At 39.8% G+C, this 15,808-nt stretch overlaps 1 protein-coding gene across 3 annotated transcripts in view; it reads right to left on the bottom strand.

The window, feature by feature from the left end:
• Positions 1–15,808, bottom strand: part of DMD (dystrophin) — a 1,175,169-nt gene that overhangs the window by 363,530 nt on the left and 795,831 nt on the right. For all 3 annotated transcript variants that reach the window (XM_048495459.1, XM_048495460.1, XM_048495467.1), the window contains one exon: positions 11,880–12,118. In XM_048495459.1, the coding sequence (XP_048351416.1) occupies positions 11,880–12,118 (239 nt within the window). The remainder of the gene's footprint in view (positions 1–11,879; positions 12,119–15,808) is intronic.

Here is a 15,808-nt window from a genome sequence, read left to right as displayed (position 1 = left end):
ATCAGAAATATAAAAACAGAACTGAAGCAAAGCATAAGTATTAACATGACACATTAAGTGATAGAAAAATGACATCGTAGTTTCAGCCGATTAAACACAGCAGTATATACTACACTCCCTAATAATTTATCCAAGTAACTTTGTGAATCATTTAATATAACACAACTCTATCAAATGCTTAGAAAACCCTCTAGAATAATTCTGTTTTTGCCTGATTTGCATAAAACCAGGAGGGTGGGAGCCTTATTGACCTCCTTAGGCAGGCCATTCCATAAAGTGGGAGCCACAGTGCAGAAGACACAGCCACAGGCACTTGTAGATTTTGCTTACTTGCAGGTTGGAAGAAGACCTTGGTCAGATGAGTGAAAGTGTCATGGCAATGCACAGGGAGAGAGGCAGTCTCACAGACATGAGGGTCCAAGGTCATGAAGGGTTTTGTATGTGATATCCAATACCTTAAACGTTATATATAATATATGCAGCATCCACCTAATTAATCTTAAGAGTCACCATTGTCACTATCTAGTGGAACACAAACAGAAGGACACTAAAAAGGAAAAGGTAAAGTTCACACTAGTTGTCAGCATATGGTGAAATGTCAACTAATGGGGTCATGTTGGCAGCAGCTTACCCGTTGAAAATCAGGTGTCATGATGGATTCTGCTAGCTGAGAGAAGATATGAAGAAAAGAAAAGAACAAAAATGATACTTCTTGCAAGCATAAAACAATTATAAGTGAATAACTTAATTGAAGGGAAAACTGAATTAGGAATTCACAAAAAGAAATAAAAATGAAAGTCTTACAAAAGTTGCAGAATCATGACCAAAGATAGTATCATGCCTATGTGCCCCCAACACTACTAATGATACTGTAATTATGCTACTTTATCTTATTTCCAGTTAATTTCAAAAGAATTGGTTTGTTCATAGCTTGTAACAGAATGTGTGAATGAACTGATGACAGTGAAAAGCACTGGATTGGATCCAGACACATGAGCAGAGAGGAAAATGTGCTTAGTGGAATTTCCTTTGTGTGAGCAGTAATGGAATGGCTACAGCAACATGTAGCACTTTTAACATACTTTTTTTAAAAAAAACAATTTGAACATGGAGCAATCAAATGTTCACCTTGTAGTATATGATCTCTGATGACTCATTCATATATGCCAACAGAAGAAGAAGAGTTTGGATTTATACCCCTCCCCCCTTCTCTCCTGTAAGGAGACTCAAACTCTTTTTCCTTCCTCTTTACCATGAGCCAAGATGAGGTCTCAATTGAGGCACATGGAAGCAGTATATTATATTTCATGCAGTACTTCCAGAACATTAATGCACTTCCTCCTGAAGCCTGAAGTCTCAGTGAGGCACCTATTGGGAGTGTCAGTAGTAGCTCTACCCCTACTACTATAGCACTGTGCTTGCTAGCTCAGCTTTCTAGCATGATGCTTAGACTGCTGCTCAGTCATCTTCCATCAATCAGCCAAAGAGAGAAACAGAAAGGTTTCCATGATATTCAAAACAAGTGATCACTGAACAGCCACCCGAGCATGCAGATAGTAGAGAAAAAGATACACTTTCATTCATAAAAACTCTCTGAGCCACATAAGACATGGGCAATTCCATGCCCAGTTCCCCCTCCCCCAGTTGTTTTTCATTTAAATAGTCAGTGTATGTGATAGAGACCTGCACTGGTACTGGCCCATAGGCAGAGAAGAGCTTCAAGACTTCTTTCCCAAGTTTTCTTCAGCCAAAGTGATCACTTGTTTTACCTTGTTCACCAAACATACAAGTCCTGAATTCCAACGGTCCATTAATGAAAATTAAATCAAGCATATTCTTTGAAATGGATGAACATGTCAAGATTTAATGAAGGAAAAGTAAAATAGATTAAAAAGTTGGAAATGTCTGAATAGTTTTTTACAATATTGGACCAGAGGAAAAATATAATTTTATTGTACTAATTATGAACTGTCGTAAGTTGATATTACTGCTGAAAAGAATATTTTTCCTTTCTATGTTGTAACTGCATTGATTTTTCATGTGATATATTTAAAAATGAATTTAAAGTTGATACTCTGTAGGCATGTTTAATTTCATTGTTAATTTTTAATACTAGAAATGAGCAGCACAATGAGAAATCGAGTATAAAAGAAATACGCAGAACTGATAGCTCTTTTTAAAAAACGCCATTGGTATGAAGACAAACATCATACCACCAGCCATTTCAACTTCCTTATATCTTTTTTTAGCAGACCAGTTCCTGATGTTGTAAGCAAAGAGCTAAGGAACAGAGACTATTTTATTCTCTTCTTTGTTGCTTGTCCCAATCAAAAACAGCCTCAAACTGCTTTTCTCACTGACAGGAAAATGATACAGGATCTCCACTATTTTTTTATGGGAGACACAGCATATAGGAGAGAATGATTCTGAATAAATTACAGACAGATCAAGCAGCTCTTCACCCTTCTCCAGTTTTGCACTGCCAATCTTACCTTCCCATACCTGATGTTCATTAAAAATGCAAAACAAACAAACAATAATACTTAAATACAAAATGTCTTTACATATGGTATGGCAGTAAATCAAACTATGGTTGACCAGCTCAGCAGTACCTCCTATCTACATTCTCTGGCAGGGAAGGATTAAGAGACAAAAAGCGTATTCATTAGGAAAGCTGCAGCTTTGCCATCTGGGCTAGGGTTGTCAGTTACATGCTTAAGGGGACATTTCATGCCCCCAGCTCCTTAGACTACTGTCAGTCTGGAGGCGTGGCAGGGGCAGAATTAAAGTTTAAAAATTGTTGTCAGCCTGATGGTGTTACATCACTTCCAGGCAAAACCCATCGAGCTTCTAGCAGTTCTTAAAGAGATACGATATCACATTCAGGTTTTCCAAAGGTGCCTCCCATGTCCCTATCTCCTCTCGGACTCCTGCTAGTTGCCAGAGATATGTAGAAAACACAGTGGGTGGATCTGCATGGAAGGAGGTTGTGGGCAGCTCTTCCCTTCCATGGCAGGGCTGCATCCCCCAGCTCATTTCCCTTGGCTGGCCCTTTTTTATCTCCCTCTCCTTGCACTCTGTTCCTTTGCAAATGCCTCTGATCAGGTTTTCTGTCTGCTGCGACTTATGATACCTTTAGTCTTGACTACATCTGATTTGGGACTGTTAGTCACCATCCTCCAGGGCAGAGTCCCAACAGGAATAGCCCCAGTACGACTAATGACCAGTTTACCCCCTACTCTCCAGCAGAAGTCTTTCTCAATTCTGTCACATTAGATATTTTTCATTAGAAAAATCAGAGATTCTACATGCAAAGCATAGCTCTGCTATGATCCATGGTTGTTTCTTCTCTGTGGCTGAGTTCTTTAAGCTATTTCTTCAAAACAAAACTAATTTATTTGAGGTCAGTGATCTCAGCTTTTAAACTCAATTGTGTAAACAATAGCTCCTGATAGGCCATTATATTAGAAGATTTTCACTGTCATTTTTCTATTAACCAAAATGACTTCTGTCAGGTAAGCTAACATGATTTTAACTCTTCCTAGAACTTACAAAGAAATAAGAATCTCAATAAGATTTAAAATTATATTTGGTTCCAGAATTTTCAAATATAACAGTTTGAGTTCTAGCACAGTGGTTTCAACCTTTTTTCATTTGTGTACTCCTTGGCAACCCATTTCTTTAAAAATGCACCCTCATATTAGCAAACCCATTACATAACTTTTTTCATATACCCCCCAAATGCTCTGGCATGTATCCCAGGTTGGGAATCACAGCTAGAGTACATATAAAATGTATACTCTTACACTCATTGTGTGCAAACACAAGAAAATGGAAGGAGCTACTGTGTGGCAGAAAATTAAACACTGTAAAAGCTATTCAACAGAGAGCCTTACATTAAAACAAAGCTGGAGAAGCTATATTTGAGTTCTCTTTTTTAAAATGTAATAAAATCAATTGAACTGATCATACTGGGAGGTGGGAAGCAATATTTGAAAATGTATTACATTTTAAAGAACTGAGATGTCCATACAAAAGGAGATGTGACAGTGACAAAGATATCTTGAATACTGAATAGGCACAAAATTGATGCTTGTATCTATTTTTTAATGACAGCCTGGACAGGAAAAGTTCTCTCTTTGACAACATATATGCATATAACTTGGATGGATCAATAAATCCACAAAATAAGAGTGAGTTCAACAAAGGTTTCTATACCCCAGGTGTGAAAAAAAATCTGAACTTTGTTTCAAAAAAGGATGAGTCAGATTTAAAATTATTTTTAAAATAAAAAAGCAAGATCACATGATCTTCCAAACACTGCAAAAAGGAAATGTAGCTGGTAGGGCAACAAGATAATGTTGCCTTCTTCACATTCATCAACACTTCAGAGAGACAAGGAAAACAATTAGTGATAGTTAAGAAGCAGTGGCAGAGATGTTGCTGCTTTAACTTTCCTTCATCATCTCTGTATGAGATAAAGGTAAACACAGCCCCCTTTTCTCCACCCATCCATCTTCACTTGCTCCTATCACCCATACCAAGGGAAGAGGGAGGGCTAGGTGTGAGGAGTGGGGATAGCTGTGCAGAGAAACTGACAGTAGTTTCTCGCCTGACACAAGTTCCTCATAGGTCCCCGCCTGTCATTTTTTCTTTTCTTTCCTTTTTTTAATTCAAAATTTCTGATTCTTATCTTACTCTCATTAAAAACAATGAAGATATTTTTCCATGCCCATTAAAAGAAAACAAGCTATAGGAACTAAATAATTTACCCATTTTTCTAAATGTTAGAGGTTACTAAGGCAAGATATCAACAAGGATTTCCTTGGAAACTTGGCTTAAAACTCCTATCAATCGCTATATAAAACCCAATTAATGTCTAACTTTTTTCACTGCTGTAAACAAATACATTCAAATTAAGTTCAGTTAGAAAACTGTGGAAAAATATAATGTTAAAATGCTAAAATAAATTAGTTGTAGTAGACACAAGAAATAGATATAATAGAAAAATATTCTTCAGTAAGTATTGCTATTCCTACCAAATTTCTAGTGGACAACCTCAAATTATGGCTGGATTATTTCTCCAGACTTCTATTTCAAGTTCAACAGGGAGGAAGGCAGAAAGGAGGAGAAAACCAGTGTAATGGACTCACTTAATTACTGATGAGGAATGAAAGTCACAATCAATATTCAATTTAATGGCTGGATGAGCAGTATTCCTTTATACTATGGACTGAAAAAATTAACACAAATAATTATCACATGTAAACAATGAGGAAAAATGCAACATGAACTCCAGATTATATTTCATTATATAACAGAAGTGCTAATGATCAATTACATGTTGGAAAGTAATCAGGCTTCCATTTGTGGAAGTTTCTTCTAATTGAATCCCAAGTACACATGATGTATACTTGACTTAAAACTGTGGGGGCATAATATGGGCTTGGGTTGTGGAGTGAGGAAGGGGGAGGAGTTAACTCTTTCCACTCCATCATTTCAGTAATTGAAATGATATCTTTGGTTTCTTGTAGTCCCAGTATGAAAAAAATGGTACACATCAATGTGTACCTTTTTACCCAATAGGAGATAAGGGCAGCTCAAGGTGCCAGTTTCAGTTAGGGAAAGCATGAGGGGGAACCAGAGCCACAGTCTCAGTCCACATCACTTCTTGCCAGCTTCATTATGATGTTACAAAGATCTGATGACGAGAGTAGTTCACCCCGTACTTTCTGTTTCTCTACTTGCTTTTTCTTTCCTTTTTTTGTCCCTGTGGTCTCTCCAATTCTTCCTTCTCCCACCACTTCAGCTACTTCCCCTCCTACTGTCACCAACTTACTTTTCTGCCCTTTCCCAACATTCCTGCCTTATTATAACCTACAAAATGCAAACAGAAAACAAATGGATAAAGTTGATTTGTTACAAGTCAAAATGTTAAATTACATTTCCAATGTCACAAAAGTTTCATTAAACCAAAGTGTGGAAAAGCCACACATCCCCTCTCTCTCTTTCAATAAACTACTGCTATGTCTCTATATCCTGTACTCCATTACATCTTTGCCAATGTGGGACATGTTTTCAAATTAGACTATTTCACTTCTGAATGAATCTACGTAATGGAGTGATTCTCACTATTAAACTCCATGCACATTTCATGTGTTTCATCCAACCAATACCAACAGGTCTCCCAAAAACTGGCATAGAGTATTTATCAGGGCAAAGAACAAGATCAAGGTCAAAGATTACTGAAACAGCATGGGAGCTGTCAGAAATTACCTAGCTGCTGTTAGATACTTAGACACAATGTGTTGCACTGGCAGCTGAGTTTTTATGCGTAATCAATTCAGTTGTACTTAAGGTGAACAAGGAAAACCCTGATCCTTAGTCTGGTGTCAGAGATACTGCATTGTGGTCTTAGTGGTAAAGGGGCAAAAAGACAGTGAGGAACATTCTCCCAAAGAAAAGCACATATAATGACACAACAATGTCTACAACTTAACTGGTCCAGTAATTGCTCCACCCCCCATCATTCTTGTGGTTTAGAGCAAGTGTGTCCAACTCTGGCGCTTCAGATGTTCATGGACTACAATTCCATTCTAATTGGCCATGACAGCAGGGGCTGATGGGAATTGTAGTCCATGAATACCAGAGTTGGACACCCCTAGTTTAGAGTCTTCAAAGTACCCTTGTTCTCTCACCTGGGAGCTGCTGCCTCTCAGAGTTTGTGTGTTAAGGAGCTTAATCTGCCTGTGATAGCCCCTTCCTTCACTGAGCTGCTCATCCCCATGTGGGCAAGAGTCCCATAAGGGCCGATCCTTTTAATACAACGAGCCATGCCAAATAACAGGGTGCTTGGCTGAGGTCTTTCACTTCTTCCACTGCATAGTCCTTTTCAATTGGAGATGCTGTGGATTGAACCTGGGTCTGCCTGCCTGCCCAACAGAAGCCTTAACACTGAGCTATGCCCTCCTCCCCAAAAAAGGCTGGGACCGTGAAGCTGGCTGCTTTGGTTGAACTCTCTATAATGGGATCTGATGGCAACAAGATGGCATGAGTGGATTGCCAAGGCAGGAAGTGGCTCTGGTCCATCCCCAGAGCCTAGGCCATACTCTACTCAATGCCTGCTAGTCCTCTCTAGTACCTAAGCCAATCCTCAACCAAGCCAGGCCTTTTTATTGTACCAACCTGGACCATCCTGTGCTTTGCCACTGCCTCAGGACCTCTGCTGCTTTTAGCTCCAACCTCCACACTGCTATTCTGGAGATCCTAAGCCACAGGATGAGCTCTTGCTGCTTGCAAAACCATGGGAAGCAACCAGTGGTTGGATTAAAATAATTTTACAACTGGTTCCAACTTTGAAGGGAGGGCAGCCTGGCAGCACTGGGCCCACCGGGCACTCCTCAAGTTGAGGGTTTCCTGGCAGGCCTGCAGCAGGCTGCTGCCCCCCTCCCCCTGCACCTCTATTGGAGGCAGAGATTTAGCTAGGGAAAATGGAGCCTGGGGCAAAATCTGAGTTTTACACACACACACATCACAATTCCGCCCTCCTCCACCACGACCAAACAATTTTTTTTTGCACCAGGTCATCTCAAAGTCACCATCACATTATAAAACATGCCCCAAGTCACAAATCTGGATAAAAGCCAGATCCAGATGATTTTAAACAGATTCTCATGAGTACATATGATTTTTGCTTTGGAATGAAATGAAAGCACTGTGAAACTCTACAACATTCCTTACAGGCAGCACCAAAACAATCATGCAGTGGCACAAAAAGCTGCTTGAAAAACACAGATCCTAATGATTTTTGTACTGTCATCCCAAAATCACCAGCACATCATAATTCCAGTCATTACGGGCGGGGGATGGGAGGGTTCATTTGCCCAAGGATCTTTGGAACCTTGGACAAGGGAGGGTTGCTGGGATGGGGGGTGGGGCATGAGGGCTTGTTTGCCCAAGGATCTTTGGATCCATGGGCCAGGGAGGGGGCGGAAGGCCTCTATCGGGCCCCTGCATGCCTGGACCATGCCCCACCTCTCTCCTTGCCCCACTTACATGTGATTATCCACTCTGAAGGCCTGGTGCAGTGGTGCCCTTGGCTGACGGCTGGGGATTCCCTCAAGCATAGGAGACCTCAGCTCAGACCCCCTGGCTCGGGCCCCAGCTGCGGGGAGGAAGCACCACAGAGGCCACCTAGCTGGCTGGGGGGCTGAGCTGAGGACTCCTTGTTGGAGGGAAGCCATGTGCTGATGGGAAGCTGGTGGCTTGGGCTTCCCTCCAGTACAGTAGTCCTCGGCTGGGCACCCAGACAGCCAAGTGGCTTCCACAGGGAGGAAGCCCTGCGGCGGCCACCTGGCTGGCTGGGAGTCGAGCCGAGGACTCCTGTGCTGGGGGGAAGCCCTGTGCTGGTGGGAAGCTGTCCACAAGCACTTTTCATCAGCACAGGAGTTCTTGGCTGCCCCCCCCCCCAGAGGCTTGTGGCCACCCACCCAAAGGGCTGGCACAGTGGCAGCTGGGGCTTCCCTCCAGCACAGGAGTCCTCAGGAGCCAGCCAGCCTTGTGGCCTCCATGGAAAGGAAGCCCCAGCCACCAGTTAAAACGCTACCATGCCAGGCCTTGGCCTTTGGGCTGAGAGTGGGGGAACCGCTGCCCACTGGAGCTGCCCCCACAGTGGTGGAAACTAACTCACTGACTTGCCAAGCAAACTTCTGATCAGGTTGTTTTGGAGGAGGGGGTGAAGGGCCAGGTTGAAGCCTTATAAAGGCTCCTGACCACCTCTCCTGCCCACGATGCTGGTGCTGGTGCCCATAATGGCTGCCGCCACCTGCCTTTCAAACTTTCAGTGGAGGTGGGATTACCGGTTTGGCAAACTAGCCAACCATTAAGCTACCGGTTCTACAGAACCGGTCCGAACCAGCTGAATCCCACCTTTGGAAGCAACCAAGGAGTCATCTATCACTTTTCTCTGTCCTGTGGGTTTTTTTAAAAGGAGTGGAACAAAACAAAATGGGAGCAGGGGAAATGGGGAAGGGGAAAGACAGTGGGGAAAGCATGGTAGATGAGAATACTATATAGCACTAATTTTAAAAAAAATGAGCAATAATCAAGTTTTAAGAAAAAACACAGTTTGGCACACTTTAGATTTTCCATACACTTTAGTTTTAGTTAAGGTAATAGTTACAATAATTTTAGTTAAAATGATAGTTTAAAAACTAATAACCTGATCAGCACAGTTGTCAGTACCAAAATTTAACACTAACTTGGAGGTACTACTGTTCTTTTCTTTAGTAATTAGAGAAAAATCAGAAAAGAGACTGGTTTTCAATGGTATAAAAGGAGATTGTGAGCTTGCAGCAACTGTTTTGAAATACAGTCCTTTCTGTTTTACACTTATTGTACCTTGTGCGTTTTTAGATCAAACAGGAACAGGCATGAAGCAGTAAACTAGATCAAAGGGCATTTCTGATTAAGTTTCTGACAGATTTTAAAATGATTTTATAGGAGCTGACATTAGAAAAAAGCTTAGCATCCATACTTCACAAAACTGTACTATTTATATCTTTGTTATAAGCCATTCTTTCGTGGTAAGAAAAGGGTAAATTTTAAACAATTTTCTTTCGGTTCTCCCCAGGGTAAAGAATAATCTATCTTTATTCATCTATGTTTTCACCTTGGGGGTTCTCCTAGCTTTATTATCCAAATCTGGTTGAAGATTTAGAAATAATCCTGCCTTACAAAAACAGATAAAGACTCCATGTTCTGTTATTTAAACTACATTTTAAAATACATTTCTGCAAGCTATATATTATTCAGAAGATAAATCTTTCATCTGCACAAATATAAACACATGATACCATGGTTTTTATTGTATAAATATTACACTATAGAGAAGTGGAATAGAATATGTTAATGTGCAAAAGTTAATTACATGTTTAGACAATATCAAATAAAATGAAAAAAAAGGGTAATTTGTGTGCTGAAGAGAAGAAAAGACTCAGCAAAATCCCACTATTGCTGCCTATCGTCTAATTAAGGAGAATGCTAGACAGAAAAGAATGCTAGTGGTAAAATGATTTGCAGAATCAGTCAGAAAGTAACCACAAAGAATGCAGCATTCCCCCAAGCCTTTAATCTGGAACTACAAATTAACATGCTCTCTACACTGTTTCACGCTACGCATGTAGAAAAAATGAGAAGAATTCTTTCTCCATGGTTCTAGCTCTTATACAAAGAGCTATGGTTGTGAGAACCATGAATATCATCACCTCTAGTGATATTTTTTTCTTCAATAGACTAGAAATAAACCTTGCTGTGAAGAATGAACCATTTCACATTTTGCACAAGACTGTTTCCATGACTTCTTGAAAACACAAACATCCTCTCTGGTTTATAATGGGAATAAATGCCATCCACTTTCTGGTTCTTTGAACCTGTAGCTTCTAAAGTTTCTTTCGTATGTAGAATCTATGATGAGTAACTTGTGCTTCATCAACTACACCTTTCTTGGACAACACTGTGCACTGTGATATTTGTCTTGCTCATTTCCTTTGTCTTTTTGTATCTTCAGGATTCATTCAGAAACAGCTGCCTCCATCATAGGAGGACATTTTAAAACTCCCAGCATTTTATAATTAGTTCCACAGTCCCCATGGCAGACATTTGATGGTGTTGGTGCCTACTGAGTGCTCTTAACAAGTTTCTGAACCTCTGCTCTAGGATTTCAGAACAGGGCTGCTGAATGCTCCCATTTTTTAAGGTTGATGTTAAGGTGCATGGCCTTCTCAGTGGAGGCATCAAGATTGTTCAGTGTTGACTGGTGTTCTGTTTTTTTAACTAGTTACTTCTAGATTTATTTTTTATAGCAAATAAATGAATTATTAATTTTAAGATATGCATTTATTTAATTTAGCAGAAATAATAACATGATAGCACATTAACCACTACTTGGGTATCTATTACTTGTGATCCCCAATTAGGGAACAAGCTAAAATGATTATGATAAGCTTTACTTTTGAATTAAAATTAATTTATTTTATCTACCTTCTTTCATTTTATCAGGCATAAAACTAAACTTGGAAAGCAATTTAATACATTTAAATTAAATTAAATCAACTTTGGAAGGAGATAAGAACAATGTTGTATGAAAAAGAGGAAATCAATTCAATCCACAAAAGCTTAGTTGGACAGAAATGTACCATTTAAAGTTCTGCTATGCAAGCTACATATTTAATAATAAATCTGGAAGGCAGGTAATTATTGTAAGGCTATATAATAAACAAATTACTTTTATTACACAAGAGTTGCTGAAGTTAAAGTTTTGTTTTTGTCTATGCCTATATATTTTCATATTTTTGTGGGTTTTGAGAGGTAAGTAACATTTAAACAGTTTGCTGACAAAACACTTGCACTAATGAGCTAGCTTTTTAAAGGAGATTGAGGAGCTTTTCATGGTAGGATAACAGGAGAATTTGAGCCTCGCAAAAAGTTCTTAAGAGAAATACACTAATATTAAAAGGTAAGGAAATGTAGAAATTATTCTGCCTGTATCATGTATATCTCAGCTGACACTGCCTTTTAAAAAGTGTTATATTTTTGGCATGGAACTATCAGATTAATTGGTTTTCTACAAAATCAATATATAGAATGTTCTCACTTTCTTTTAAAAATTTACCAATAATATTGTTATATTTGTTTAAAGTTGTGAAATGGAATGCATATTACATACATAAGAATGACTCACATGACATTTCTTTGTTGAATAAATTTGGTAAGAAACATGAAGGCTACAGATCATAAGATAATTCTATCATGTTTGCTCCAAAAATCACTGCATTAATCACAGTAACTTTTGCCAGGCAGAAAAGGCAATATTTACATACCTTTTGCTTGATGATCATGTCATTGATTTCATCAATATCCCCCACAGTCACTATTTGGGATTTTATCACTCGATCCAATAGAGAAAGCCAGTCTGTGAGATCTGCCCAGGCCTTATTGAATTCAGCCAGTGGTGGCACTTCTAGAAGCAAAGAAGATGGCATTTCTTGTTTGGAGATGGTAGTTTCCTTGGTTACTGCAGTCTGTGTAACCACAGTAACAGCTTGACCAGGAGAAGTTACTGAAAGGAGAAAAATGTTATTGTTGGATAGAGAGACAAAGATAAATCATATAACTCAATGATGTAATAATGTCTTCACTATATACAAAATTATTTCAGTAAACTGATGTTTGTAATGTGAGGTTTGTAAACAATTTGTACTAGAGACTACATCATAAGGTACTGTCCACAGTACTCCACAATTCTATCTGTAAATACATGTTGGAAAGTCAAGAAAGCATGTAGTTAAGATTTCATATGAAATGGCAGGCATTTTTAAAAACGTCTGGAAGCAGTTTGCAAGATGTTTCTCAACTGTATAGCCTCAAACTCTTTGGTGAATCCTTTAAGTGTTATAATTCATTTTATGTGGCGTAGTGGTTCAGAGTGTCAGACTAGCACCTGCGAGATCTAGATTCCCCACTCATGTCATGGAAGTTCATTGTTGCTACACTAACTACATAACACAAACATATACACTAATCCAGTTATTAAAGGGCAGAAACTAAGTAAGTGCATATTGTCTAAGCCATTCGGTTGCTCCAGATGAAAGGATGATAGATGAATTAAGATGCATCTAAGAAAATAAAAGAGGATATTCAATAGAAATGGTGGGATTTTTAAAAAAGGCCCTTTCCAAACGGGCAATATACAGTGGCCCAGGGATGGCAAAAACGCAGTCTTGGCCGCCCAAAAGTGGCATGAAGCCGCCACTTTTAACCTCGCAAAACAAGCGAGGCTTTTGCAAAGCAGTGTCTTCCCAGCGGTACAGTGCGAATCTCACTGCTGGGAAGATGCTGCTTCCCTTGTCGCCTCTACTCACTGTCATGTCCAGTGTCGCCCTGCAGGGCTGCAGGGACCCGCCCACGTTGCCCTCCAACTCCTGGAGGTTGGACGGCAGTGTGGGCGGGTCCCTGCAGCCCTCCAGGGTGATGCTGGACATGATGATTAGTGGAGGGGGCTGACCGAGAGGCAGCTCTGGCTCAGGGGGGAGTGGGGGCCGCTCGCACGCTAGCTTGTGAACGGTCCCCGAACCTCCGCCGGCATAAATTATGCCAGTGGAGGCTCGTTTCCGCCCGTGTGCGGAAAGGGCCTTAGAGAAACATGAAAAGAAGTAAGTCTAATTGTATATTTTAAAAGTCCAGTGTTCTTAAGTTACAAACATGCCAGTTCTTAAGTTACAAAGATATAAGGCGAATCTTCATTAGTTACTGGGAGAATTCCTGGAGTAGTTAGTGTAGCAACATGTTTTTTAAAAACTATTAATTTATTTAGGTTATTTGTACCCTGCTTTTCCCCTCAGTGGAACCCAAAAGTGGTATCATTTTCTTTTCCTTCACTTTACCCTCACAACAACCCTGTGAGGTAGGTTAGGCTGATAGTGTGACTGGTCGAAGGTCACAGTGAGCTTCGATGACAGGGCTACTATGGTACCAGTGCTCCTCTAGTGCAGGAGACCTCACCAATGCTGAAGGGGGTATCCTTGGGGATGGGCCAGCCTTAGCCAGCTTCTTGAGCCCTTTTGGCCTGGGGATGCCCCCATTTGCTGGGGCAGACTTACACCAGCAAAAAGGTAGGCACAGTCCATGGAGCTGCATAGAGCAGCTCCATAGGAGCTGGGGGAGCATCCCTATCAGCTTGCCGGGGCAGCAAGCCTCTTCAGAGGTTGCATAGCTGCGCTGGCCTGCCCATGATGCAACTACCCAACCCTGCAGGATTGAACTGGCCATCATTAAAATGTCAGGGTTGCCACTAAAAATGTATTTTTCCATTTCCCTGACTCTCCCTGATTGTTCATGTCCCAGTTTATTGATTTCTTTGACCACCATTCAAAATTAGCCCCAGGTTGAAAAATTCATAGCTTACATTATATTAAACAAAGATTTCATTACATGATTTAAAACTACACCAATGCTATAATGCAAATTTTTTTGTCAAGGTAAAAGCTTTCGTATGAACTTCTTCAAACATTGCTTGTTAACTGAATGCGTTTTGAAACTGAATTATAAATTACATGAAGATGGAGCTTCAATATATGTCACCTCCAAACAATAACAGATGACATAACTTTTGCTCTTGTTTTAAAAAATCTAAAAAAATATGTCTAAAAATATGTAAAGTACATTCCCATCAATATTATTAAATGTCTTCCTGAAGTTACAATATGAAACTGACTTTTGAAACTGCAATTAAAATCAGAGTATAAGCATTTTTTTGCAAAGCAAGATTAAACAATATGCAGCCATCACTTTCACAGTTTGCTCTTTTCGTTTGGTAACTTCTTTAGCTTCTGATCAATTCTTTCTTCTTACTCCTATCAAATGACAATAAATTCAAGTCCTACAGAACTCAGAACAGCATCATAAGCCTGGCATTGGCAAAGAACAGTTTCTTCGTGAAAACTGTCTATTAAAATTGACTTTTTAACTGAAAATCCACTTCCAACTGAAGCATTATCATGAGGCAAAATAAGACACATCTTGACAGCATTGCACAAGTATGATAAATTCTTGTTGGCCATCAAAATACTACTGTAAAATGTAAACAATGTGACTTCATTTTGTTTTACCATGTGCGTTAAGCCTTGAATTCATTGGGAATAGTTGTGGGATAAACTGTTATTGTTGCTTTGATTTTTCAGCTGTTGTGTCATTGATTCAATTTGCTGCACATAGAAGTCCAAGTGAAGGGATTTCCTACCCATGTAATGTAATCTGAAGTGTCTGAATAGAAAGGAATTGGTACCTTTCTCTCCAAAACAGATTTTGATTCATTTAGAATAAAGAAGACACAAAAGGGTTGGGGGTGAGAGTTAAATATAATCAGCCTTAAAATGCAATAGCATAAAAATGCTCTGCCAGAATGATTGCATACATTAACACTCACTCTGCTGGGCTCTCATAAGTGTCCCCTCCAATTTCCACTCCAGAGATTCTCTGGTTTCACATTGGTTTTGTAGGGCTCGCTGTGTCACAGTAGCACTAGTTCGGCTGGGCTTCTGTGTATTGCCATTGGTTGTGTTGGGTTTGCAAAAGTGCCCTTCTACCTGGAATGTCCACTGAAGAAATTCTCTGGTTTGATTTTGGTTCTGTTTGGGTTGGCATGCTGCTTTTTTTTTTGTTTAATTGGGATTCCTGGGTTCTGCCATAGAAGGCATGATTTGACCAGTGATTGCTGCATGTTGTCATGGCTTTTGCCTGAAAGCTGCATGGAGGATTCCCCCCTTTTTTCCTCCATAAGAAATGATGGGAGGACAGCTTAGGGCTCTCTGCCCAGAGGTGCACAGAATTGGACTCCTTGGTCCAATTTATTTGAAACTTGGAGATTATTTAATGGTCAGTCACTAACAGCTCCTCAGTCAGCAGGACATTTTACCCAAAGGGAATAACGTATCCCAAAAAAATAAGATTCCCCCACCCAATTTTTTTTTAATACAGATACTATATTGGTACTGGAATTCAGGAATATCGGAATACCAATATTTTTTGGGTTTAATATACCTGGTTCTGAAAAATGCTGTTTTTTCTCTCACATTCATAAGTGTAAGAATAACTGTATACCAGTGAAACAGTTCCAAGACAGATGGGACAAGCATGGCATCCTTTTACACTGCAATTCACTTAATTCCAGTCTGGGCCATTCTGGCCCATGCAGCTGTCTGAATTGTATAATATTGACTTTTATAGTCTATACCTTATTTTACCAGAAACA

Source organism: Sphaerodactylus townsendi, linkage group LG04 (genome assembly GCF_021028975.2).
Source record: "Sphaerodactylus townsendi isolate TG3544 linkage group LG04, MPM_Stown_v2.3, whole genome shotgun sequence".
Lineage (NCBI taxonomy): Eukaryota > Metazoa > Chordata > Lepidosauria > Squamata > Sphaerodactylidae > Sphaerodactylus > Sphaerodactylus townsendi.
Note: the sequence above shows the minus strand (reverse complement) of the source record. Positions and strands in the feature narration are given on the sequence as shown.